At 43.7% G+C, this 26588-nt stretch overlaps 2 protein-coding genes across 6 annotated transcripts in view; one reads left to right on the top strand and one right to left on the bottom strand.

Moving 5' to 3' along the window:
• Window positions 1–23139, bottom strand: DIS3 (DIS3 exosome endoribonuclease and 3'-5' exoribonuclease). Of its 2 annotated transcripts, XM_026673481.2 has the most exons (21): window positions 22848–23139; window positions 21868–22025; window positions 20600–20793; window positions 19560–19633; window positions 19171–19335; window positions 17575–17745; window positions 15508–15621; window positions 14674–14811; window positions 12563–12709; window positions 11147–11263; window positions 10362–10463; window positions 9458–9522; window positions 8862–8946; window positions 8136–8263; window positions 7088–7174; window positions 5671–5827; window positions 4064–4278; window positions 3248–3416; window positions 2765–2923; window positions 1709–1831; window positions 1–380 (listed from the first exon to the last, which is right to left on the bottom strand). In XM_026673481.2, the coding sequence occupies exons 1-21, from the start codon at window positions 23073–23075 to the stop codon at window positions 300–302; spliced, it is 2877 nt and encodes a 958-aa protein (XP_026529266.2). In that variant the 5' UTR covers window positions 23076–23139; the 3' UTR covers window positions 1–299. The 2 variants fall into 2 exon arrangements, with proteins under 2 accessions (XP_026529266.2, XP_087823547.1); XM_087967421.1 differs by lacking the exons at window positions 1–380; window positions 1709–1831; window positions 2765–2923 and adding an exon at window positions 3820–3959 and having other exon boundaries at window positions 3285–3416.
• A 5-nt stretch (window positions 23140–23144) lies between these two features.
• The window catches only part of PIBF1 (progesterone immunomodulatory binding factor 1), a 106624-nt gene continuing 103180 nt past the window's right edge, over window positions 23145–26588 (top strand). For 2 of the 4 annotated variants that reach the window (XM_087967422.1, XM_087967423.1), the window contains exon 1: window positions 23156–23406. The gene's annotated coding sequence lies outside the window, so the exon portion shown is untranslated. Of the gene's footprint in view, window positions 23407–26588 lie in introns of all 4 variants that reach the window. The other 2 variants (XM_026673480.2, XM_087967424.1) reach the window with 2 other exon arrangements.

Below are 26588 nucleotides of genomic sequence, written 5' to 3'. Positions count from 1 at the left end.
TTCTAAATTCACAAAACCTCTGTATTTACTTTCCTTTGTCACAGAAATTTTAAAATATTCTGTTTTTTCCTGTTTCTGGAGAAAAACCCAGAAATTTAGTTTTGGTTGGATTCTTTAATAAGATACATGAACAGCAGCACACAATTGTATTATTTATCAGGGATGGTTTTAAAAATGGGCAAATGTTAATCCATTTCTTTAAAAGTCTTTTCTACAAGTATAAAAAAGATCATCCTTCCCCCCAATCAAATATAATTCATCTCCCAACCAAATAACATCCATTCATTTCTAAAACGAAGTTACTTTTTCAGTTTCTTCTTTTTCATTTCTGGTTCTTCATTAGCACTTGACTGTGTAGCATCGCTGGAATAGCCTAATATCTGAAAAATAAGAAAATCATGTCAGAGGTAGTTAAGGAAACAATAGAGTTATTTGATCTTTTAATAGAATAGAATTCTTTTATTGGCCAAGTGTGCTTGGACATACAAGGAATTTGTCCCCAGTGCATAAACTCTCAGTGTGCATACAAGCAACAACGTGTAAACTACATTGATCATAAATCACAAGATACAACACTTAGTGATAGTCAGAGGATATTAAATAAGCAATCAGCCTAAATCATACTAGAATACTAAATAAAACAATAGAAATTGTCGGATACAACCAACAAATTTATAGTCATAAGAAGATAAGGAAACAGGTAATAGGAAAGATGAGAAAGATAGTAGTAATACAACCTACAGTATTGTGGGAATTAGTTGTTTAGCAGAGCGATGGCATGGGGGGGAGTTGTGTCTAGTTGTTTTGTCATGCAATGTCCTATAGGATCGTCTTGAGGGTAGAAAGTGAAACAGTTTATGTCCAGGATATGAGGGGTCTGTCGATAAAACTCTCTTAATTAATAATTAAAACAGCCGTGGTGATGCAGTGGTTAGAATGCAGTAAAGGTTCCCCTCGCACGTGCATGCTAGTTGTTTCTGACTCTAGGGGGCGGAGCTCATCTCAGTTACAAAGCCGAAGAGCCAGCGCTGTCTGAAGACGTCTCCATGGTCATGTGGCTGGCATGACTAAATGCCGAAGGCGCACGGAACGCTGTTCCCTTCCCACCAAAGGTGGTCCCTATTTTTCTACTTGCATTTTTTACATGCTTTCGAACTGCCAGGTTGGCAGAAGCTGAGACAAGGAACGGGAGCTCACTCCGTTACATGGCACTAGGGATTGGAACTGCCGACCTTTCTGATCGACAAGCTCAGCGTTTTAGCCACTGAGTCCCTATAGAATGCAGTACTACAGGCTAACTCACTGCTCACTGCAAGGAGCTTGGCCTTGACCAGCTCAAGGTTGACTCAGCCTTCCATCCTTCGGAGGTCGGTAAAATGAGGAGCCAGATCGTTGGAGAAAATATGCTGATTGGCAAACTGCTTAGAGAGAGCTGTGAAGCGGTATATAAGCTCTAGTGGTATTGTTATTATCGAACAAAGTTTTAAAATCGACGAGGCCTTTGGAGAAGCCTCTGTAAGCAAAAGCAACTTCTAAAACCTCCATTCAAAGTCATGGCCTCATCCCCAAATTGCTCCAGTGTTCCTTTACGGGACATTTTGGGGTCTTCCCCGTCTGGCAGGAGTTTGGTTCATAAAGGTCCATAAAGAGACCAAGGGCTGCTTCAAGTGCCCCTCCATGGCAACCATCCATGTTACTGGGAACCTACCTTGGGCTCCACCAGCGTCATGCGGATTTTCTGATGCTGAATGTTGGAAGAATCTAGCACGATGCTGACTTTAACCTTGTCAAAGGTGCAAAACGTTGTCCCTTCTATGGTGAGAGAAGGAATCTGTGGAAAAGAGCATATTTTGTACAACTGAGCCCAAAATTCTGTGGCTCTAAGCCGGATAGTTGTTGAGGTGAGTTTTGACCCATGCCGTAGTTGTAAAATGAATCACTAGGGTGGTTAAGTTAGTGACATGGTTGTAAAGTGAATCAGGTTTCCCCACTGATTTTGCTTAAAAATCACATGACTCACTTGGGTCACTGCAACTCAAGATGAGCCAGTTGCCAAGTGTCCAAGTTTTGGTCACATGACCATAGGGATGCTGCTGTTCTGACCCAGCTCCCCAAACAGGACAAACCCTCTGAAGTTAAATCAACGATTCCCTCATTAGGAACACCAGCAGTCCTGGCTAAAAGTTTCTCTCTCATCTCCCAGCTGGGAGATGAATAATTGTCTGCCACACCTATTCATCTCCACCCCCTGCCTTTTATCCCCAGAACTAGGGTGGGGTTCGCTAGAAGCAGTAGCTCTTCCGTCCCAAGGACCTGCCCACAGATTTCCACTGCTCTCCTCTCCTCTGCCTTCTGCACGTCAGGTACTGGACCCAGCTGTGCCTCCTCTTCTTCATCAGCCACCTCCAGACCTGGGGGCTGTTGACTCTCCATCTGAGGGCTGATGGATGGCCCAGGCTCTGCCTCTGCCAGTTCCATTCCCTCTTTCCCCTCAAAGTTCCCAGGTTGCCCTGATGCCCACCTTGACCCCCGTGCTTCCTCCTCTGATTCAGCTGGAGGGGCCGGCAGCCGAAGGGCCACAACAGCTGCAGTGATCTTGTCACTTTTTTCAATGCCACTGTAACTTCAGTCACCAAACAAAAGGTTATAAGTTAAGGATTACTGGCACTGAGTCATTGTAGAGCCCTTTGCCAGGCTATAATTATGCGTTTTAAGAAAAAAAAGTAGTATTTTTTTTTCCTTTGCAAAAGAAAGCAAGCTGTACCTCATCGTTGAAGACAAGTCTTTCATTTGCCTTGGCCTTTTCTTCGAAGAAAACGGTGCCTTCTAAACCGTATTTGGGAATTAGAACCACAATGGCGTTCTTCCTGACAAATAGGATGTAGGCCTCTTCACTGACCTCACCCTTGTTTTTGAAAAACAACTGGAGGGAGAAAGGAAGTGGAAGCTGTTAACTGCTCAAGCCTTGTAGACAATGTCAATAAATAAATAAATAAAGCCCTGCCTTTGTATAAAATCACCCCTATATAAAATGCATCCAGCTCTACTCCAAACCTTTGAAAAGGTTGAATTTACAAGAGTCATCTCCAAACTACTTGCCCTTCTGGTGACTGACAACAGATTTGTCGTGATACCCGTGAACAAGGGCACTGGTGCAAGGCCACAACGGATGAGCCTCCCTCGGGATTCTGATTCTAACATTCCATTTTCCCTAAACATTCTGGGAGCTGGGAAGAGCTGAACTCACCTGGGTGTGGAAAGCAATGGAAGCCCTCTGAGCATACTGAGCCATTTTGTGCCGAAAATTGAGGTTTTTGCACAACTCTGCCAATTTATGTTTGTCGGTGAGGTCAGGGTAAGTCGTGTCCACCCCAATAGCCACGGCCAGGAGTCGATGTACTATAATATCCGCGTATCTGCAGTGAGATAAATGAACATTTTTTTCCATGACAATAACCCACTTTTTTTAAAAAGGTACATCACTTCCAAATAAAAAAAGAGTGAGGATTTATCCACAGCCTTTGTAGGAGAAGCTCTTAAGCTTCTATGAATAGAAACTAAGACAAACACTAAACTGGGAGATCCAGAGCAATGCAATAGGGGGGACAGGAGTTGGACTTATTTGGGGTTCATGCTTCCCTTTCCCATTTTTGTGTAACCTCAAAATGGCAACGAAATATTCACTGGCAACTGAAGCCACATCGGGATAGCACTAGCACTTAGACTTATATTCCACTTTACAGTTCTTTCCAGCCCTCTCTAAGCAGTTTACAGAGTCAGCCTATTGCCCCCAACAATCTCGGTCCTCATTTTACCCACCTCAGAAGGATGGAAGGCTGAGTCCACCTTGAGCCTGGTGAGAATCGAACTGCCGAATTGCCGGCAGCTGGCAGTCAAACAGAAGTAGACTGCAGTACTGCACTCTAACCACTGCGCCACCACGGATGTCGTTTCGTGGCCTTTGATAAGGTAACCGAGAGAGACGCGTGGCTAAGAAGTACGGAAAAGAACTAACTAAAAAAATTACTAGGGTGCTATTACTACCCTAACCCCTAACCCTTACCTTCTGATTGGAGAGGTGAAGTGCGTATATATGGGCGACGCTAAGCCATAATGGTGAAAGTCACTGTCCATTCCAGAGCAAAAGTACACGGCCTGCATCATGCAGCGGGTGGCTAAGATGCGTAAGAGGGTGTTCAGGTAGGGGAAAGAAGGCGACTCGGCTCTGTCGAGGGAATCGGCAAGAGATTTTGCACAATCGGTCTTGATTTCCAAACCCTAAGGCGGACAAACACAAAATAGGTATGAGTTTAGTTTATTTGATTAGCCACACAGGCCATTATCGAAGTGGCAGCCTAGAGGTGGAGCTCTCGCCTCACAATCAGGAGGCTGTGGGTTCGATGCTAGGTAGTGGCAGATATTTCTCTCTCTGGGCACAAAGAGATATTATCTGCTGTGAACTCCACATTGGCAACAGGAAGGGCATCTGGGCAGTAAACACTCAGCTCCATTCAGTTGCCCCGATTCCACCCCAATATAAGGGATTACAGGGTTATTCAAACACACACACACATACAGGCCATATCAAAATGCAGAGTTCTAAACACAAATTACTAAAAATCATCTAAAAACAATTAAAAATGAAATTGGAATTGGAATAAAATGCAGAAATACAAAATGGGGATTCACCGTATTCTGTGTAAGTATCACAAATATTGACGGTGTAATCCAGCAGCAAGAAACTTGGTTCTTGGCACCCATCGGAAAAGGGCGTCTGTGCCAAGGAAGGCTATGAAACCCAGCATACTTCAAGGCAACAGGCATCCAACGAACGAGAGCTGGAGTGGCGCAGTAGTTAGTATGCAGTATTGCAGGCTAACTCTGCCGACTGCCAGCAATTCGATCTTGACCTGCTCAAGGTTCATTCAGCCTTCCTTCCTTCCGAAGTCGGTCAAAACAAGGGTCCAGATTATTGGGGGGGGCAATAGGCTGACTCTGTAAACTGTTTAGAGAGGGCTGTAAAGCACTGTGAAGAGGTATATAAATCTAAGTGCTATGCTAGGGGATCTATTAATTCCTAACAATATTGTCAAACTATTTAGTAAGACTGTATTACTATTCTTCTTATCCTTCCTATTACCTATCCCCTTTTCTATTTATGACTATAACTTTGTTGCTTGCATCTTTACGATTTAGTTTTATTTAGTTTCCTAGTATGATTTATGCCGATTGCTTATTTAGTATCCTATAACTATCACAAAGTGTTGTATCTTGTGATTTATGATAATGTATTTTTATGACTGTCATGATTTATCACTCATAGCTTTTACGTATACTGAGAGATTATGCACCAAAGACAAATTCCTTGTGTGTCCAATCACACTTGGCCAATAAAGAATTGTATTCTATTGTATTCTATTCTATTTCTAATTTTATTCTACTCTACTCTACTCTAGTCCCATTCTACTCCTATTCTACTCTACTCTACCTATGCCACACCTCCTCTAAAACTACTTCAAAGTTAAGAGAGAAACCTCAATAGGTGCAACATTTCCTGAGCCTCTTTTACTGGCAGGAAACATCAGCAAGAATTTAGGGAAGCTCATTCACATGTGCAGAGAGCCTTCCATGCGTCTTCCCACCAGCAGAAGACCTTCCGGAATGGCTTGCCTTAGACTTAGCGGCCTTCACCAGGATGTCATAATTGGACGGTGGGGGAGCCGGATGCTTCCTCAGCAAGGCGTGCTCTGAAAATTCCTGGTTGATCTTTTGGGCAACGGAGATGTTAGCCAACAGCATAAACTCTTCCACCATGGAGTTGGTCTCTCTGCAGAAAAGGAAAAGGGGCTCGTGAGACTCCCAAGAAAATAGCCAGCTTTGACCTGATGTGCTTGTTTCCCCTAAGGGGCAGGAACTGAGAATTAGGATCACTGTGGCCCTGTAACTGGACACAAATTCTTTTATGCACTATGGACAATACAAACTAGCAAGGGCTGCCCAAGTCCAATCAGTGACACTAATTCCTCCCTTTCCAGAACCTCAGTGGCTCAAGGCCATGCCAATCTCAGGATGCCCCTCACAAGCATCTGGGCCTTCTCGCTATCCAACCCCCCATGTGAAGCACCCTTGCATTTTTGTAATTGTTTAGGGATGCATCCAGTTTGGGAAAGACAACACTTAGAAACCTGCTTTTTCTGTTCAAACTCTTGACCATAAAACCTTGTAAGGCTGTCCTGTTCATCTGCAGGGCAGGAAAACATCAATACACAATGAAGTATGGCTGCAATTTAGCAGTTTCATTGAGGCTCCCATTCAAAAGCTTTTCCGGCCAACTTATGTCTTATGTCAACTGTCTTATGTCTAAGTATATCCACCCATGTTGTATGGCTGTGGTATTGTTATTATCCTTCTCATCTTCTCTACTACCCACTCTTACTGGTATCATTATTATGATTATGATTATTATTGTTGTTTTGCATGTACACCGAAAGCTTCTGCATCGGAGACACATTCCTTGTGTGTCTAATCACACTTGGCCAAATAAACTCCTCCTCTCCTCTCCGCTCCCCTGTATTCTACTCTCCTACTCTACTCTACTCTACTCTACTCTACTCTACTCTACTCTACCCTTCCCTTCCCTTCCCTTCCCTTCCCTTCCCTTCCCTTCTCTATCCTTACATTCCACTCTATTATATTGTATTCTAAACTTGGGGCTGCCTCCAATGATGTCGATACCAGAACAGCACAAGGGTTACTACGAGAATTATAAAACTGCTCCTTGGACAATAATCAAACATGTAGTATTCACTGCTTTGTCATAGATACTCTTCCTCTTTCAATTCTGAATACGTTTATCCGAATAGCTTGGGCTCACAAATCGTACCAGGCTACAATTTGGGTTAAAATTGACAATGACCTGGTTCACACTCTAACATTAAACCGTGTTATTGTGTCTTCAGCATACCAGGGCTATCCTGAACATCATTAGGAAACAGCATCCTAAAGATTTAGGAGGAAGGAACCTCTGGACCCGACAGATTGATTCCCCACTCCACCCCCCCTAAAAAGAAAAAAATCAGGCACTCACTTGAGTTCCTTCGTCTGCAAATCAATCGGATCGTGGGTTTCGCTATCGATGTGGAATCGAACCTCGGGTGAAGAAAGAGTTAAAGCCCTAAAAGGAAGATGAACAAAGCAAACATTTTGCACAAAAATAGAGACAGAACTTTTGCCATTGTTGTGAAATGACTCCACCACCCAATCCTGTAGGGTCTGTTTTTAAGATAGGCAGGCCATTCCGAGAGCCCTCCTGTCTTCAGAGACCTGGACTGATGTGGATTCATTCACAAGTGACCCTCTGCCTTGCCAAGTACGTTTGTGGCCGAACCCCGAGAGAGGAACTCTTGTTTGGCTTCTTCATCCTTTTCAGAGATCCCCTTGAGGCCAGACTTTGGCATCAAACATCAAATATGTGTTTCTCCTTTCAATTGTGCATCCCAGGACATCATCCGTGGCTGAGCCCAGAAGGCCTCTTAAGAGAAATGAACTATTTCCCCTGGTCTGATCCCATTAGAAATGTCCAAAGGGAACTCTGAGGAAATTAAGTTCTGCATCTGAAAAGCTTCCTTCTTTCCTTTCCTTTCCTTTCCTTTCCTTTCCTTTCCTTTCCTGTCCTTTCCTTTCCTTTCCATCCTTTTTTCTTTCCTTTCCTTTCCTTTCCTTTCCTTTCCTTTCCTTTCCATTCCATTCCTTTCCTTTCCTTTCCTTTCCATTCCCCTTTTATCTTTGCTTTCTTTTCTGTTCCTTTCCATTCCCCTTTTGTTTCCTTCCCTTCCTTCTTTTTCTTTCCATTCCTTTCTTTCCCATTCCCTTTATCTTTCCTTTCCTTTCTTTTCCTTTCCATTCCCCTTTTATGTTTCCTTCCCTTCCCCTTCTTTTACTTTCCTTCCCTTTCCTTCTCCTTCCTCTCCCTTCCTTTACTTCCCCTCCCCTCCCCTTTCCTTCTTTTCTTTTCCTTTCTCCTTTCCTTTTTCCTTTTCCCTTCCCTTCTGCTGGCAAATGCCAGTCAGGTCCCAAAGGTTATAAGCCACGAAAGAAACAAATGTTTTGCGTTACCTGCAGCCTGAACTACTTACCCATTTTCTCGCCGACGCTTCTTAAGGATTTTAGCCAACTTGTTCAGCCCGCGGAGACTCGCGGTAATGTCATCCTTCAACGTGGCAGAGTCTATTTTCATTTGGGCCTCTGCATAGGTAAGTGAAGCCTTCAAAGAACAAAAAAAAAAAAAAGGAATATGGGGGAAGGAGGAGAATCTCTAAAAGAAATGGATTTAAATGTGAAAAAAAGTCAAATTTGTGATATTGGCTCGAGACCTCACAGCCCGAGGCTGCTGAATGTGTGATTGGAGAAAACAAAACCATTTCTTTTTACTTTTATTTTCATTCTGTACCTCCATTTTTACGGTAGTGTACGTTATTTGTGTTACACAAATAAATGTTGCTTTCTTGTCCACCAGAACAATCATATCTATGGAACAGAAATTTACTGCTTTTTTAAATAAAAGCAAATTTTAAAAGGTCAGACTGTTAAAGAACAGTGCGTAGAAGAAATAACCAAAGTTCTTGTCTGGGTCTCTCTCTCTCTCTCTTCGATAATTTAATGAAGGATTTCCTCTTGAGTAAAATAATTCCAAGTTGTGAAGGGTCTTTTCAGGGCTTGCAATCTAAATCTGAATGCAGATTATTTTTATATACATATATCCACTTTAATGAATGCAAGCTCCTTTCAGAGTCAATCAGAGTCCAAAATTAATTATCTCCACATCGGATTTTCTAAACGGCCTCAGACATTTTAAACCCTACCTTGGAATTAATGACACTTTTGGTAAATCTAGTCGCCAAGATTTCAGCATTCTGATTCATTTCCCAAATACATGAAAAAGCAAACCTAAGGAAAGGAAGAGAGTTACTGACAGAAAAGGAAAGCACACCACAAGGTATTCCCCAGTCAGCCAAGGTCCCCTTCCCCCATTATATTTCAATGTGCCTTATTTTAAGTTCCACCCATCCCTACTACAGTGCCTTCTAAACACCAAGCACTGGCTTTGGAGGGGAGGGGGTTGAGTCTGGATTTCTGGGGTAAAAGCAGCCACTGGGACTGGCCTACGCTGTTAACGAAGCTGCCATGGTGGCGCAGTGGTTAAAATGCAGTACTGCAGGCTACTTCTGCTGACTGCCTGCAGTTTGGCTGTTCGAATCTCAACAGGCTCAAAGTTGACTCAGCCTTCCATTCTTCCGAGGTGGGTAAAATGAAGGCCCAGATTGTTGGGGACAATATGTTGACTCTGTAAACTGCTTAGAGAGGCCTATAAAAGCACTGTGAAGTGGTATAGAAGTCTAAGTGCTATTTGCTTCCAATCCACAAAACAATGGGATTATCAACAACTGTTAAGGTTTACCTGTCCACGTTGGATCTCAGCGAACATAAGTTGGAACTCAGCAGGTCGGGAACCATATCAATTCTCTGCAAGAAACAGAAATGGCATTGTGACCTCTGAACACTTCCAAAGTGAGATGACAGAGATGGTCCAGGCAAGCCCAAAAGGCTCGCCAAGGCTTCAAATGTAGATCCGTTCCCACATGTTCAAACCACTGAAACACACAAGGGCAATAGAAGCTTTGCGTTCCCGCTTACTCAAGGAGGTGGGGCGGGAGAGCCATGCTGTGAGCAAGAGAAGGAAACTGTTCTGACCTGAGCTTCACGAAATCACGAGGCAGACTCCTCGTCCCAACAAAACCCCCTTTTTATTAAGCTAATGTGAATTCCTATTATTCACATCCAGCAAACTCCCTTTCAAGGTTGATTTACAACTACAGACCTTATCAGGCTTGGAGAGTTGCCAGGCCAATAGATTCCAAGCCCAACGCTGTGCCAGAAAATACTTGGAAAGGCGTCATGAACAAATCTTCATCCTAATTAAGTGAATTAATTATCTCCTGTAAACACCACTCCGCTTTCGCTCCTCTTTATTCCCTATGAGAGGGGCCAATCACCATTCACTTATACCTTTACTCCTGAGTCAACCCTTGTTCCTTAATTGTTCCCTTCTCCTGGCAGTTCTGCACATGCGCACATCGGGAACAGGCTCCAGCTGTTCTTCTGCCCCACTGATCTCCGACTCTGAAGGTAGCTGATAACTGTCGGACGGCCCTGGCCCCATCTCTGCCTCCAACACAGAGCACTCATCAGAACCTTCCCCAAACTCCAGGACTGGCCCATGTTCCTCCCCAACCTCCTCACTCTCCAAGTCTACCGCCAGCTCCACTGGTAGGCCACAACAGAAACAACTCTCCAGAATTTACCTTTTCACATAGATACACGGTGGTGCCCCTTTTGGCTGATTCTTGGTCTAGAGCATTTCCTGGTCGGATGAAGTGGCTGACGTCTGCAATGTGCACCCCAACCTAGCGAGAGAGAGAAAAAGATAAATTATTTTAGTATTCAGGAAAGTTGGCACCTTTTCCTGAATTTCTGACTGTCCTCAAGAACATCGTGTGAAGTTATCTTCCTCTGTTATCTTTTCCAGCAGCTCTGGTAGTGCAGTGGTTAGAGTGCAGAATTGCAAACTAACTCTGCCCATGGTGTGGAGCTCGATCCTGACCGGCTGAAGGTTGACTCAGCTTTGACCCATCCTTCCAAGGTCATTAAAATGAGGATTCAGGTGTTGGGGGAAATGTACTGACATTGTAATCCTCCCAGATATTTACAGAGAATGCTGTAAAGCAGGGGTCCCCAATCCCCGAGCCATGGACCGGCACCGGGCCGCATTCTGCCAGGAACCGGACTGTGTTCAAGCAAGCACAGCCCCATCCATGCGCACACTGGGATGCAGACAGAGCATGAAACGTCCAACGGGTCCACGGAAAAACCACAGAAATGGGCCACAGTGCCCCAAAGGTTGGGGGCCATTGCTGTAAAGCACTATGCAGCAATATGTAAGTCTAAACCTATTGCTATTCCTTCCAGGCCTCTCCCATTTTCTACCCGTGATGCTTTTGTTCCTCCACTGCAGGCAAAAATAAAGAAGAGCTCTATTAAAAAGATGAAAACTCACACCGGCCTTTCAAAGATCCGAGAAAGCACTTGCCTCCAGGTTTCCATTTTCTAGCTCCCTGAAGTGCAACGCATCGTCGATATCGGTACACCCAGGAGGATCCACGCTGCACACACACAGTTGCCTCAAGTCCTCCCTCTGCTTCATATCCTGAAATTTCGTTTAAAAAAGAAAAAAAGAAAAAAAAAAGAAACTCATGTCATTGGCAAAGTACTGTGAAAAAAACCACCAAGGCTTAGTGCTAGAGCATCCAGAAGCTCCAGCTGGTGCAAAATGCAGCGGCCTGCATGGCTTTGTGCAGACCCCCGTGTGCACAGGTTTCACCTCTCCTGCGGGAGCTGCATTGGTTGCCGATTTGCTTCCGGGTTCAATTCCAGGTGCTGGTTGCCCCCTTTAAAGCCCTTCATGGCTTAGGACCAGGTTATCTGAAGAACGTCTCTTGCCAGTCACATCTATCCAACCCATGTTGTGGGTCCCATCCCTGAGGGAGATACACCTGGTGGGACCCAGAAGAAGGGCCTTCTCCATGGTGGCTCCCTCTCTCTGGACTATCATTCCCCTCAGAGATCAGAATGGCCCCCACTCTAATACCCTTCTGGAAGACGCTGAAGAAGAACTGGTTCTGCCAGCGAGCCTGGGGAACCCAGAGCGGCATGGAGCCCATTAAATGGCTCTTATGTGTAGGGTGGGGGTTATTATTTTATTATGTTATTCTCTTTTATTAATTTTATTGTTTTATATGAGGTTTTTCATATTCCTGTAAGTCGTTTTAAATCACCGTGCGCGAATGAGCGGCAATATAAATTACATAAATAAATAGATAATACAGATTAGATTTTGTTGAATGAGTGGCAATATAAATTTCATAAATAAATAAATAATACAGATTAGATTTTGCTGAATGCCAGTTCTGTCTCCTGAAAACCAACGGAATAATTTTGTGGCACCTTAAAATCTACCGAAGAGCTCTTTATACATGTTTTAGAAGCCACAAAATTCTTCTACAGGCTTATAGAAAATTAAAGTAGTTACGTAAACCATAGGCGAAGAGAAAAATGCAACTTAGAAAAAACAACTACTATGCAAAACAAAGACAAGATGAAATTAAAAGGATACCCCAGAAAAGGTCTTAAGTTAACATGTTGTTCTGCAATTACAACACATAACCACGGCTAACTCTAAGAGGGAGATGTTAAGGAGACACAAATTTCATGCTATCAGCGGAAGACATATAAACTAAAAATCAATGGGAATGAACACTGAATTTCAAATTCTCCATCAAGCTGGAAGAAAAACTATCCCGTTTCTAAACGCAGGAAATATTTGAGCCAAGGCAAAAATAAAACACGTCTCTTCATTCTTATAGATTTCATTTCATGGCAACATCATAATATGACCTACAATGGAAAAAAGTTGATGGTTTTGCTGGCAAGGATAATGTGCCCCTACCTCATCACTGATGCTCCAGGGCATCTGAGGCAGGAAACTGAGAACTGCTTGACAGAAGGGCTGATGAGGGACATCATGTTCAAGTAGCAAGACTTCCGTCTCAGTCTCCTTATCGCCAGCTGCCCCCAAATTCTTTACAAAATGTCCCTAAAGCAATGTACAATTTGATCAGTATTATGAGAAACAGCAGATTTGAAAAAAAAAAAAACCAAAACAAAACACAAAATATAATAAAGACAATTGGCAGAATAGTATTTTTCAAGAGGCAATCCAACAACTGATGGAGACTTACAGGAAGATCTGAATTCTAGCTGAAAATAAGACCTTTTACAGGTTGGGCTGTTTGTAATGTCTGGCTTTTGCTGAAGATTTGAAACCAATACAGAGGGACTTGGGTTCCAGGGCAAACTGGATCATGATACATGTAGTCCTCAAATTACGACCACAATTGAGCCCAAAATGTATGCTGTTAGGTGAGAAATGTGGATTTTGCCCCATGTTATAACTTTTCTATTCCACATTTGTGAAGTGAATCACTGCAGCTGTTCAATCAGTTAACACTCTTGTTGAGAGAATCTGGTTTCCCCATTGATTCTGCTTGTCAAGACAGTCGCAAAAGGGGAAATTACATGACCCCTCAAGGCACTAAAACCACCATAAACGCGAGTCAGTTGTCAAGCATCTAAATGTAAACTCGCGTGACCCATGGGGATGCTACTGCAATGGTCATATAAGTGGGAAAAAGGATCACAAGTCACTGTTTTTCAGTGCTGTTGTAACTTCGGTTACTAAGTGCATTGTTGTAAGTCGAGGACAACCTGTATTGAAGAATTCAACCTGGGTTTGAAGAAAAAAAAGGAAGATAATTGCAAAAAGGAGATCTACAGACGGAGATTGTCCAGAGACTAAATTTTAAAAAAAAGTTTTCCATGACTATCCTTTTTGTTGGCTCTACCCGGACATGTCCTGGTACTTTCTGGGGCACTAATACAGAAGTGGGTTCTCTCTCACTTTTTCCAAGATTTTTTTCTCCCCCAATTTACTAGCCTACCAGTGTGATGACCCAGGGCGTGGCACAAAGCCAATACAGTCAGATAATCAGTAGGAGTTCCTTTATTAGCTCCAACTTTTCCCCCAATGTCCTGGTTACTCTTCTGGCTAGAGAAAAACTCTCCCAGGAACAGCCCTTGACTGCAGGGAATCAAGTCCAAAACATGGTCAACAAAAACTGTAACTATAACTCCAATCAAGGCAAAATGAAGTAATTAGTCTGACAGGGCAGGAGCAAGAATTCCAGATGTGAAGGCACGGCAATAACTCAACATGGTTGGGAAGATGCCAGGAATAGAGATAACCAAAGGTAACACAAGATACAACTCACATTTGCTCCCAGAAGCTGCCACACTCAGCATGCATTTCTTTTAAACTCTCTTCCCAGCTGCGGCTAATGAAGGGAGTCAGGGCCCTTTCCTCCCCCATAAGCCACGCAACCCACGTTGCCCTCTTCTCCATTCCTCCCTGCGTGCCCTAGGATAAAGAGGGGGGTGGGCCTAGGTCTTCCTCTGAACTCCCTCTCCCTTGTTCTACCTCTTACCTACTCTGCCCAGCTGGACTTTGCCCTTCGCCAGTTTCCTCCACAGCCAACTGAGCCTTTCTCCTGCTCCCTGTCAGCTGTTCATCCTCCTCCTCGGATTCAGACTCCAAGAGGGGCATGACAACCAGTCTCCCATTCAAAACAATTGCCAAGTGTGACCATAGTTAAAACAAGTGCAAAATTTTGCTTGCCAGTCAAAGCTGACTTACACATGTACTTTTTTTGTGTGTGTGCAAAAAATTCAATCGGAACCATGGCGGCACAGTGGTTGGAATGCAGCATTGCAGACAAACTCCGCCCGCAGCCAAGGGTTCAATCCTAACCGGCTCAAGGTGGGCTCAGCTTTCCATCCTTCTGAGGTTGGTAAAATGGGGACCTGGACTGTTGGGGGCAATAGGCTGACTCTGTAAACTGCTTAGAGAGGACAGTAAAGCACTATGGAGCAGCGTATAAGTCTATTGCTATCTGTTAATCTTCAGCAACTACTAAGCTTCAATATGTTTCATTTCTGACTTACGTTAGGATACCGGGATGTTTTAGGCCACCCATCTATAGCCACAATGATTCTTCGCCCTTCGAGGATAGAAGCCTGCCTGGTTTCTATACGTATTCGAGGAATTCTTCGGTCAGCTGGTGTGAATAAATGCCGCCTGGCCTGGCAAGGAGGAAGGAGAATGCTTTTTATTATAATTAAGAACACAGTCACCATGACTGTGTGACAATGGCAACTACTTATAAAGAAAACCTATCCAATTTTTTTTATAGGTGGCACAAGACTAGCAAAGATGTTTAAAAACATGTCTGCCAAATGTTGGAAATGTAAGCAGACACCGGGCACGTACTATCACATGTAGTGGACATGTGTGAAAGCAAAGGAATATTGAACAAAACTATATACATGGTTAGAAAAAAAATGTTAAAGCTGCATATGGATTATAAGCCAGAAATATTTTTGTTAGGTATAGTACCAGAAAAGTGTGATAAGGGGAATCTGTATTTAATGTTACATGGTTTGACAGCAGCAAGAATTGTATTTGCACAGCACTGGAAACATGAGGAAACACCAAGAGGAGAGGATGTAATTAAAAAAATATTAGATTGTGCAGAAATGGACAGATTGACATTAAAAGAAAAAAGAAAAAGAAGATAAGAATATTTTCGAATGTGGCACTTGTTTCATAAATGGTTCAATAGTAGAAATTGGGAGCTGGAGAAGTATTATTATGTAAGCAAATTGACTCAGACAATACATTATTCACAAACCACTTATATACGTTAAACGAAAATGTATAAATAAACTGTTAGAGAAACAAAAGAACACAGTCATCAAATCAAGGGTGCAACCATCTACCTCTTTAATGTGTGATTTAGACAGCATGCCACAATACGGCCTCCAGTTTCTTTTGATAATCCCCACAACTCTGCCTGTTGGTCGTAGCATTGCTGTGTTCACTGAAGTCTTTGGCTAAGGGTTTAAGAACACACAGCTGCAATTGAGACTTGTGTGAATAAACAGGCAGTTGAATCAGCTACAAATCTATATCCATGTTCCACTTTCCAGTTGTAAGAAAAATGGTGTATCCTGTCCTTAGAACATTTGCACACCATTCAGGTCGAGCAACAATAGTTTAAAACAAATGCAAAACAGAATAATACAAAAACACTTATGGAAAAACAACATCAAGGAAAAGCAGGAAGGTAAAACAGATGAGATATTTCGTTGTTGTCATTGCTTTGGGAGCAGATATTAGATGACAATCAAATATGATTCTAATTCATGGAAAAGGCCCTCTGTCTTGTGTCTGATACTAAACAGGCTTCAGTCATAGCTGATTACAACAAAGAAGCTTCACAGGACATTTCCCAGCATCTCTCACATAAGGCTGGATTTGGGGATTCCTTCAACCATTGACGAACCAACCAATCTGCCTTCCGTAGCAGGAAAGGCAAAAACTCTAGGTCAGCAAGGCCATTATGACATCATCTGCTACATTTACATGCATCTTAGAACCTGTGTCCTCCATGGACCATAATGAAGCCGGTTGTGTGGATTTAGCATTAGGCAACCTCAGGAATTTACTGGGAATTTCTGCTCCTGCCAGAAAAAATAAAATAAAAATGCAAATGGTTTTTGGCCTTTACAGTTGCCAAACTGACTGGACTGTATGTAGCATGAGCTGGAGCCTTCACAATAACTTGTAAAAATCCTGAGTGTTTCAAAAAAGTAAAGTTCTGCATGCCAAATCAAGTTCTTTCCCAGAAAAGTTTGCAGTTGTCCAACAGTGGAAGTGAATAAACTTCTAGCGTCTTCTGGTCTGCTCTCAGTTTCTTGGGCTTCACAAGTTCTAAAGCTGGCCAAGCCAACTTGCAGAACACCCTGGGAATAAGACTGGCCCTGGAGAGACTCAGGTTCAAATGCTCCCTCGGCCTTGGAAGCTGGTGAAGGATCTAACACTTAAAAGAAATGAAGCTCTAAAGAATATAGTCAGGTACAGCTTCAAAGCCATAAAAGCTAAATGTCTATGGAGAGTCTCAAGTCATCCAGATCTTGGTTGTCCCAAAGGTGCAGCTCCTTGGGCAGTTTGAGCTTTCTGAGTTGGCGCAGAAAGAACATTCTTTGTTGTGTTTTTTTTTATGACGTTTTTGATGTTAGGTATCTATTTTAGGTCTTGAGATGTGATAGAACCTAGAAATTTGAAGGTCTCTACTGCTGATACTATGTTATCTAGTATTGTAAGAGGTGGTAGCATGGGAGGGTTTCTTCTAAAGCAGGGGTCTTCAAACCTGACAGCTTTAAAATTTGTCATGTTAGCTCAGGAATTCTGGGAGTTGAAGTCCACAAGTTTTAAACTTGCCAAGTTTGAAGACCCTTGTCCTAAAGTCTACCACCATTTCTACGGTTCTGTGTGCGTTCAGTTCCAGATTGTCCCGGTCACACCACGAGGCAAGTTGGACTTTCTGGCTTTTCTCTGAAGATGTTTCGCTTCTCACCCAAGAAGCTTCTTCAGTTTCAGACGCAGACAGCACAGACTCATCCCCCAAGAGCCTGCACTTTTGCTCAAAGGGAAGGGACACAGGGCAGAAAACATCGTGCAGAAATCACAGCTCCAACTTCTCAGTGAAACATAGCTGAAGAAGCTTCTTGGATGGGAAGTCTTCAAAGAAAAACCAGAAAGTCCAGTTGTCTCTTGAAAAAAAAAAAAAAGCACCTTTTGAAAGGTGCCTCTTGAAAAAAAAAAAAAAGCTAGACTTTTGCTTTTGGGGAAGAAAAGCTTACAGGGTAGAGTTTTGTCCCATTTCAAAAAAGGCGACATTTCTTCCCAGACTGTCATCAAATGGGCGTTTCCTTAGTCTCTGAACAGAAGCAGCAATGTGCAGGTTTTCTTGCAAGAACGTAAAGAAGCAAAGAACGCCATACCTTGTTTAGATCCTCCTCTTCTTTTTCAATATCCTCTTCCTCATTCTTGGTCTCATCGTCAAGCAGGACCACAGAAGATGGAGCAGCCCAGGCGTCCTTGGACAGCAGTTCCACGGCTACGATATCCTCATGCACAGCACGATTTAAGTGTTTAAGGCCTTGTATTATTACCTTAATGGGAAGTAAGTGATCAGATTTAGGTACCAAAAGCCATATAGGCACTTGACTTACAATCACAATTGAGCCCCAACTTTTCTTCCTTCTCCAACATTTTTTTTTTACTAAGTTATTAAGCATTATACCAAAGTAAACAAAAGAGCAATGAGGGGGGAAGGGAAAGGAGAAAGAGAAGAGAGGAAAGGTAGGGAAAAGAAAACTTCCAACTCCCTCTGTTGCAGTAAAATAAGGCCCTAGCATCAAATCACAGCTTTTTGTTTTTCCATAATAATATGAAACAAATCGTTTCTATAAAGATCTATCAATCTATAAAACCCAAAGTCAAAGTTGCATTTTTTTTTCCACATCAAGCACTAAAATTCACAAGTGGTTTCCATGTGGAAACAAAGGCACTTATGTTATTCTGTTTAATCTTAGTCAGTTTTGCCATTTCAAAACAACTGAGCCCCAAATTTCTGTTTGCTAAGCGAAACATTTGTTAAGTAAGTTCTCCCTCATTCTACAACCTTTCTGGCTACAGTTGTTAAGTGAATCACTGCAGTTGTTAAGTTAGTAACACCGTTGTTAAGTGAATCTGGCTTCCGAATTGACTTTGGCTTGCCGGAAGGACACAAAAGGGGATCATATGACACACGGACCCTGCAACAGTCATAAATACGAGCCAGTTGCCAAGCATCCAAATGTTGAACTCGTGAGCATAGGGGATGTTGTAATGGTCCTAAATGTGAAAAATGGTCACAAGTAACTTTTTTCGGTGTCGCTGTAACTTTGGTCACTAAACAAACTGTTGTAAGTTGAGAATTACCTGTGTTTGGAGATGACCTACAAGAGATGTGTTCTAATAAGTCCTAACGTCAAAGAAATAGCCAGTGACCCCTGCTACAGTGTGGATTAATGTTAAAAATGACCCACTATATTTAAAACAAAAATCTTTCAGAGTTTCAGAGAGGCTCTTTGGAGGTATAACTAATTTAAGAAGTGAGTGGTGGGCAGTAGTTAGAATAGAGTATTGCAGGCTGCCCACGGCCAGGAGTTCGATCCTGACTAGCTCAAGGTGGACTCAGCCTTTCATCCTTCTGAGGTAGGTAAAATGAGGACCCAGATTGTTGGGGGCAATAGGCTGACTCTGTAGATCGCTTAGAAAGAGCTGTAAAGCCCTGTAAAGCGGTGTATAAGTCTAAGGGGTATTACTATGAAGAAGTCCTTAAATCTAGAAGTCAATGTCAGCAGGTAAAGATAATAAGATACCAGCAAGTTCCACCTGATCTTTAACGTCTCATAGAAATGCATATTTTTCGGTGCCCGCTGTATTCTCCATGCCAACACACAGGAGATTAAGGAAGACAATCCCTAAGATTCCCACATAATTTTTCATTTCCTAATCAAGGCTTTCACAGCCAACCCATGTATCAAACCAACCTCTCTTTCTTGGTCATTGCCGTGAATCCAAACCGTGGCTTCCAAGTAATTGTCTCTGCTAGCTCTGAAGGTGCCCTGAAGGTAAAGGCCGGACTTAATGCCCTGCTGCAGTTTGCTGAGTGGGAGATGCTCTGGGAAAATGATCTTGCTGCTTTCAATTTCATTCTGTAAGAAGAGATTTGTGCACAAAATGTCCCTTGTGGTGTTGCAACTAATAAATGCATTTCAGGACTGCGTTTCTTCAGCCCCTCGGATTGTAGCCCGGATTCAGCTGTCATCTTTCAACTCAGGAGAAGGGAACAATGGCATTTGAAGTCTCTTAATAGACCCTACCCCCTACGCCAAATTCAGGAAAACAAAAATAATAATACTGGCAGCTGAAAACTTACCTCTTCGTCATTCAGGCAAGCAAGCCGATCCATAAGCTCGGGATGGCCTGTTAGGCTCTTCACGTACTCTTCGCCTAAAAAAAAAAAAAGCCCAAAATTTGCATTGTGAGAAATGAAGATGATTTATGCAGCAAGAAGTTTCCTTCAGGGAGAACAGAGAGAATGAATAACAGAGTTGGAAGGGACCTTGGAGGTGTTCTAGTCCAACCCCCTGCTTAGGCAGGAAACCCTTCACCTCTTCAGACAAATGGTTGTCCAATCTCTTCTTAAAAACTTCCAGTGTTGGAGCATTTACAACATTTGGAGGCAAGTTGTTCCACTGATTGTTCTGTCAGGAAATTTCTGCTTAGTTCTAGGTTGCTTTTCTCCTTGATTAGTTTCCACCCATTGCTTCTTGCTCTGCCCTCAGGTGCTTTGGAGAATAGCTTGGCTCCCTCCTCTTTGTGGCTGCCCCTCAAATATTAGAACACTGTTATCATGTCTCCCCTATTCCTTCTTTTCATCAGACTAGACATACCCAGATCCAGCAACCGTTCTCTATATGTTTTAGCCTCCAGTCCCCTAATCATCTTTGTTGCTCTTCTCTGCATGCTTTCTAGAGTCTCAACATCTTTTTTACACCGTGACAATCAAAACTGGATGCAGTATTCCAAGGCCTTATAAAGTGGTATCAACACTTTATGTGATCTTGATTCTATCCCACTGTTTATGCAGCCTAGAACTGTGTTGGCCTTTTTGGCAGCTGCAGCACACTGCTGGCTCATATTCCAAGATCCTTCTCACAGTTATAGAAAGTATTTAAAAAAATAAAATAAAAGAGGAGTGGACACTAGGAAGATAGGCCAAAGGGGAAGCAACCTTCCTGGGAGGTTGGTTCCCAGAATTCTTGATAGCATTTTAATCCCCAGAGGAAGAATTGCTCGGCCATCCCTGAGAAGGAAATAGCCAAATGAAGGCAGGTCTTGCCAGACGCAGCTGGGCCCTTCGGAGGCTCTTAGGAAATAACCCGTAGCCAGGAAAGGTCAGAAGGTCAGACTTACAGGTAAATGTGGTTATTCCCTCTTCTACAGCTTTCTCTTTATTTTTGCGGTCATTTGTGAGCAAGATGACCAGGATGCTTTCTTCCCCTTGCGATTTTTTCAAGTGTTCCTGATACCACTTGGCTGCCACCCGAATGGCTCGGTCGTTACGGTCATTAGCATTTTCTCCTCGTTCTTGTTCTATGTAGGTCTCTCTGTAAACAGAAACCCAGAGGGATGCTTTAGAAATAAAAACTACCTTGATTTCATTTGATATCTATTTTGGAAAACTCAAATGCTCCCTCCTCCTCCCCTTCCCTGCCTCATTGACCAAGGCTACTGAAACTGTTAAGGTGGTTTTTAAGAACGCTAAGAAATTGTGAGAGAATGTCCTGGTGCATCAAATGTTACATTAAATGACAATTTAATGTAAGTTTTCATGCACCAGCACATCCAAAGAATCAAAATGACACCCGTTCTTAGGGCTTTAATGCTGCAAGGGGAATTTTGTACAGCTCTGAGGAAAATCTAGCATTGTTTGAATGGTTGAAATAATCCTGAGAGTCAAAAACTCCAAATCAGAGGCAAATATATGCACTGGAAGAAGAAACTGCTAGCTTCTAATCAAAAAGATTGTAGTAACACATTAACCAAAGAGCGGACTTCATGAACCACAGATCTGTGGACCAGCAACAACAACAAAAAGGTAGGAAGGATTCATAATCTTGCCAAAACATCTGTGCCAGGCAATGCAAATCAAGCAATTGCAGAAGTCGGGCATTCGACTGGCAATTTTATGTTACGTCATTTCATAAAAATAAGAAGAATAGAATGAAAACAAAGGTAGATCCTCTTAATTCCCAATGGGATGATAACTTTCCATCGTGCAAAGGTGGTAAGATCATAGATATGGAATAAAATGAAAAGCATTAGTCAAAAGGCACGGCAGCCATAAGAAAGGTGTCAGAGGGAGGTCTGGGCAGGACCCATAGCTCTGCCTTCACACCATGATTGAGCAGCTGCTTTCCAGTGAATTGTTTTGAGCAGATGAGAAGTTTAGGACCCAAGAAAGGATTCCATGTATCTCTAAACCAAGGTTTAGAGAAACCAAAGTTTCTCAACTTCTGGGCCTTTTAAGAGGGTGGACACCAACTTCCAAAAGCCCCCAGCCAGCCTAGATAGGGGATTCTGGGAGTTCGGTGTCCAAGCCTCTTAAAGGCCCAGAGGTTGAGAAACCGTGTTGCAGTGTCAGTGGTAAGGTTCGGTAGCATCAGGCTGGCGAGACCCACTTGTGATGTTCATTGGCGAAGGAGTAGAAGTGCTTCTCAGGGGCAGCAATGGCGTCCTTGATGCGCCCGTAGACGGCTGCGCTGCGCTTCCGCACCTCCTGCAGGACTGTCTGCAGGATGATGGCGTTCCCAAGGGCCGCATCTTCCAACACGTCAATCTGTGAAGGAGGAGGAGGAAGGAGGACAGAGGAAAGAGGAGGAGGAGGAAGGAAGGAAACAGAGGAGGAATGGGGAGGAAGAGAAGGAAGGAAAAGGAGGAGGAGGAAGGTGGAGGAAAAGGAAGGTAGAGAAGGAGAAAGGAGGAGGAAGGATAAGGAGGGAGGAAGGAGGAGGAAGAGGAAAGAAGAAGAGGAAGGAGGAGAAGGAAAGAGGAGGAAGGATGAGAGAGAAAGAGGAGGGAAGAGGAGGAAGGAGGAGGAAAAAGGAAAAGGAGGAAGGAAGAGGAGGAGGAGGGAAGAGGAGGAGGAGGAAGAAGAGGAGAAAGAAAAGAAGAGAAAGAGGAACGGAGGAGGGAAGAGGAGGGAAGAAGAGGAGGAAGAGGAGAAAAGAAAAGAAGAGAAAGAGGAACGGAGGAGGGAAGAGGAGGAGGAGGAGGGAAGAAGAGGAGGAGGAAGAAAAGAAAAGAAGATAAAGAGGAACGGAGGAGGGAAGAGGAGGAGGAGGGAAGAAGAGGAGGAGGAAGAAGAGAAAAGAAAAGAAGAGAAAGAGAAACGGAGGAGGGAAGAGGAGGAAGGAAGAGAAGGAGGAAGGAAGAGGAGGGACGACGAGGGAAGGAGGGAGGAAGAGGAGAAAAGAGGAAATAAAAGGAGGGAAGAGGAAAGAAGTGGAGGGAGGAGGAGGAAGAGGAGACAAAAAGAAAAGGAAGAAGAAAAAAGAGAGAAGAGGAAAATAGAGGGAAGGAAGGGAGAGAGGGGGGGTCAGCCTGGGAAAGGAGGCCACGCGGAGAAGCCCTCCAGGGAAGACCCCGCCTCCAGGCGCACCTGGTGCAGCACCACGTTGGTGTCCAACAGCAGGTAGTGGGGCCGCGGGACGAGAGGGCTGGCGGGGGAGCCGGGGACGGCCTCGAGGCCGCGCTGAGGGGCGTCCCCACCACAGAGCGGGCAGCCCGGCACCCCGCAGGCCACGTCGTCGCGCAGGTAGTGCTCGCGGACCACCTTGAGGACGGCGCCGCCGCGCGTGCGCTTCAGGAAGGCGCGCGAGGTCAGCATCGCCGCCGCCGGGAACGCCGCCGTTCGAACCGGAGCCCCAGCCGGAAAGAAGAGCGCCGCGCTTCCGCTTCCGCCGCTCTAGCCGCCGTCTCGACGGCGGGCCGGGCGCGCGAGCGAGCGAGCGTTGCGTTGCCATGGCCGCGACGCGGAGTGAGAGGAGGCGGTGCCGGCTCTCGCGCCTGCGCAGTGCGCCTGCCGGTTGCCCTCCGGCCGAGCGGGAGTCTTCGCCGTCCTCTGTTGGGGGCGAGTGGAGCAAGGGAAGTTCCGTAAGGCCTCTTTCGTGGACCGGGGACGGTTAAAAGGGCGAGCGTCCGACGTCCCGGCTGGGAAGGTAAGCCCGACAGGACAGAAAAGGGAAATCTCCCCTACCCCCCACCCGCGGGCTGTCTCCCCAATCCATTTATTTGTAAGTCTGTCTTATTTATTTATTTTATTTATTTATTTATTTGATTTGCCAATTGTTTACAAGATAATAAGTATAAATGTATACATAGTTGTGAATACATGAAATGGGTACATATAAGAAAAATAAAAGAATAAGAGAAACAATAGGACAGGGACGGTAGGCACGTTGGTGCGCTTATGCACGCCCCCTACAATATTTTACATATTGGCAAAAAAAAATCAGAAAATAAAATACAAGCTGAATAGTCAAGATCTTGTTGATGACCCAAGCTCTGTAAAGGACCTTGGAATACTCACCTCTAATGATCTAAGTGTTAGAGCCCACTGTAACTACATAGCCAAAAAGGCGTTAAGAGTTGTTAACCTAATCCTACGTAGCTTTTTCTCTGGTAATATCACTACTAACCAGAGCATACAAAACATTTGCTAGACCAATACTCGAATACAGTTCATCAGTCTGGAACCCTCATTACGTATCTGATATTAGCACAATTGAGAAAGTCCAGAAATATTTCACAAGAAGAGTTCTCCACTCCTCTACTCGTTGTAGAATACCTTATGCCACCAGACTTGAAATTCTAGAACTAGAAAACCTTGAATTACGCCGTCTTCGGTCTGACTTAAGCATGGTATATAAAATCATACATTGCAATGTCCTACCTGTCAATGAATACTTCAGCTTCAACCATAACAACACAAGAGCACACAATAGATACAAACTCAAAGTAAACCGCACCAAACTTGATTGCAGGAAATACGACTTCAGCAATAGAGTGGTCAATGTCTGGAATACTCTACCCGACTCTGTAGTTTCTTCCCCAAACCCCAAAAACTTTAACCTTAGACTGTCTACTATTGACCTCACCCCTTTCCTAAGAGGTCTGTAGGGGGCGTGCATAAGCGCACCAACATGCCTACCGTCCCTGTCCTATTGTTTCTCTTATTCTTTTATTTTTCTTATATGTACCCATTTCATGTATTCACAACTATGTATACATTTATACTTATTATCTTGTAAACAATTGGCAAATCAAATAAATAAATTTGGCCAGAGATCCTCTGCGGTTTTGCTCCGCATATGGAAGGCTTCTCACTGGGTGGTCGAATGCATCAAGAAAGACACTAACGCAAGTTCTATCTTGGGTGAGCTGCCCCGATCAGGGTTTGGGGAACTCCTTTTATTGGGAACACACAAAGGGGTGAGTTTATCCAATCATTATGTTACATGCGTAGGAATGTTAGTGGATGCATCGCATCTTCCAATAACCATGCCATGGTAAATTTAAACTAGCAAACCAAACTGCATTCCAGTTAACTGCCCTTGTGACGTGTTTTATGGTCTTGTTCCTGGTGTCTGTTTTCAGCCTACGTGAGACCTAGCATGCACCGGAACCATTGAAGTTGCTCACGTGAGGCTTGGCACACAGTGGATTTGGCCCATTACAGCATCTCCTCTGTTTTAGTTTTATATGGAGGAATTTCTTCTGGATCTTCATCACTACCCATGCAAAAACTTGTGCGAGCGCACGCATCAGGGTCTTCTGAGGGTATGACTTTGTACAGAGGTTCTTTTTCCCAGAGGGCATTAACCTGTGCAATGGCACGCTTTTCAGCTAATAAAGACAGACTATTGGAGATGGTACGAACAAATATTGGTAATACACATGGAAGAATAACGCATCCTGCAGCAATCATACCTATGAGAGCTACTATGGCTTGTAATCCTGGTAGTTTAGGAACCAAGAACTAAAAATATTCTTAAAATCAATACCTTGCCATACTTGATTAGGATTGTAGGTTAATTGTCGCATCTCAGTTGTTAATTGTGCTACTACTTTGCCAACTTTGTCAATTTGAAGACAACAGTTCGTAAGATTGAACCTACCACATACCCCTCCTTCTTTGGCTAGTATGTAGTCTAAAGCTAAACGATTTTGGTAGACAGCTGTGCGTAATTTGTCCGTAGCAGTTGCTAGAGTGTTTAGAGCCTTGTCTATACGTTGTCCTGCTAAATCTAAAACAGCTTGTAAACGCATAATTCTATTAATCATGTATATGGGGGTTCTGTACCCCAGGAGCCGTCTTGGGCCCAACTAGCAATGCTGAAGGTGCAGACGATTCTTTCTGAGGCCCAGGTGTCCCCTTCATATTCTGATTGACAGGGGAAACCTGCAAAGGTATTATCGGTGTCTCTTTTCTTGTGGGATAATGTATCATACACAGGGATGCCCAGTTCTTGCTTGATGGAGATCGGTAGGAGGAAAAAGGAAGGTCTTATCCACCCCAATACACATGACCCTTGCCAATCTGCTGGAAGGGACGGATAGGCTAGGTTACCACAAATCCAATACATGTTATTTGGAGCTGTCCAAATTTGAGAGGATGTTGTGTCATAGAGATAAGGTAGGAGGGAAGTGTTGAATTTGGCAGGTGTGGTGGTAGCATTGTCAGGTGCTGTCCAAGTCTGGTAGGAGTTATCCCATGTACCTAAGCAAAGGAGGTGTCCTACTGGAGTGGATCCATTTCGGGAAAAACAGTTTCTACCAATTAAGTTAGTGGTAATTGTCCAGATAAGTGGATCGGAAGCTATTCTAGCTGTTATGTTTCCTACAGAAGACATGTTATTAAACAGAGATGGCGAGGCTTCTAAGGCTTGCCATGGCCATTGTTCTCCTGTGGTAGTTCCCCCACAGACAAAACAATTGGTTACTGCAAGTTGTTTTGCAATTTTTTCTGCCATATCCATGAACAAGTTTTTGCAATAATGCTGGTATCAGGGGCTTTTTCTAATTTCCTTAAATTATTATATACTGACCAGCCTAATGATGTTTCCTCGCCTTCATAAATTATTTCAGTTTTTATGGTAATGTAAGTATTTGGGTCTATTCCTGTGCCATCAATCCCTATACCATAAGTTTCCAAGGCAGGGTGTTGCCTGGAGATAGTGATTTCTACCTTATTGTCTGTGGTAGACCCTGATATTCGTTTGAAATGTGACAGATGATTGCAACCTGAGTACCCTCCCGGTATAATCACAGACACAAGACCAACCCGAGCACTCAACGGAACCTCCACAAGGGGTCCAGTGGTTGGGGTTCCCATGGCCCA

This window comes from Notechis scutatus, chromosome 5 (genome assembly GCF_049901735.1).
Source record: "Notechis scutatus isolate UNSWTSFEM ecotype Mainland chromosome 5, rNotScu1.2, whole genome shotgun sequence".
Taxonomy (NCBI): Eukaryota; Metazoa; Chordata; class Lepidosauria; order Squamata; family Elapidae; genus Notechis; species Notechis scutatus.
This window is presented reverse-complemented; position numbering and strand designations above follow the sequence as displayed.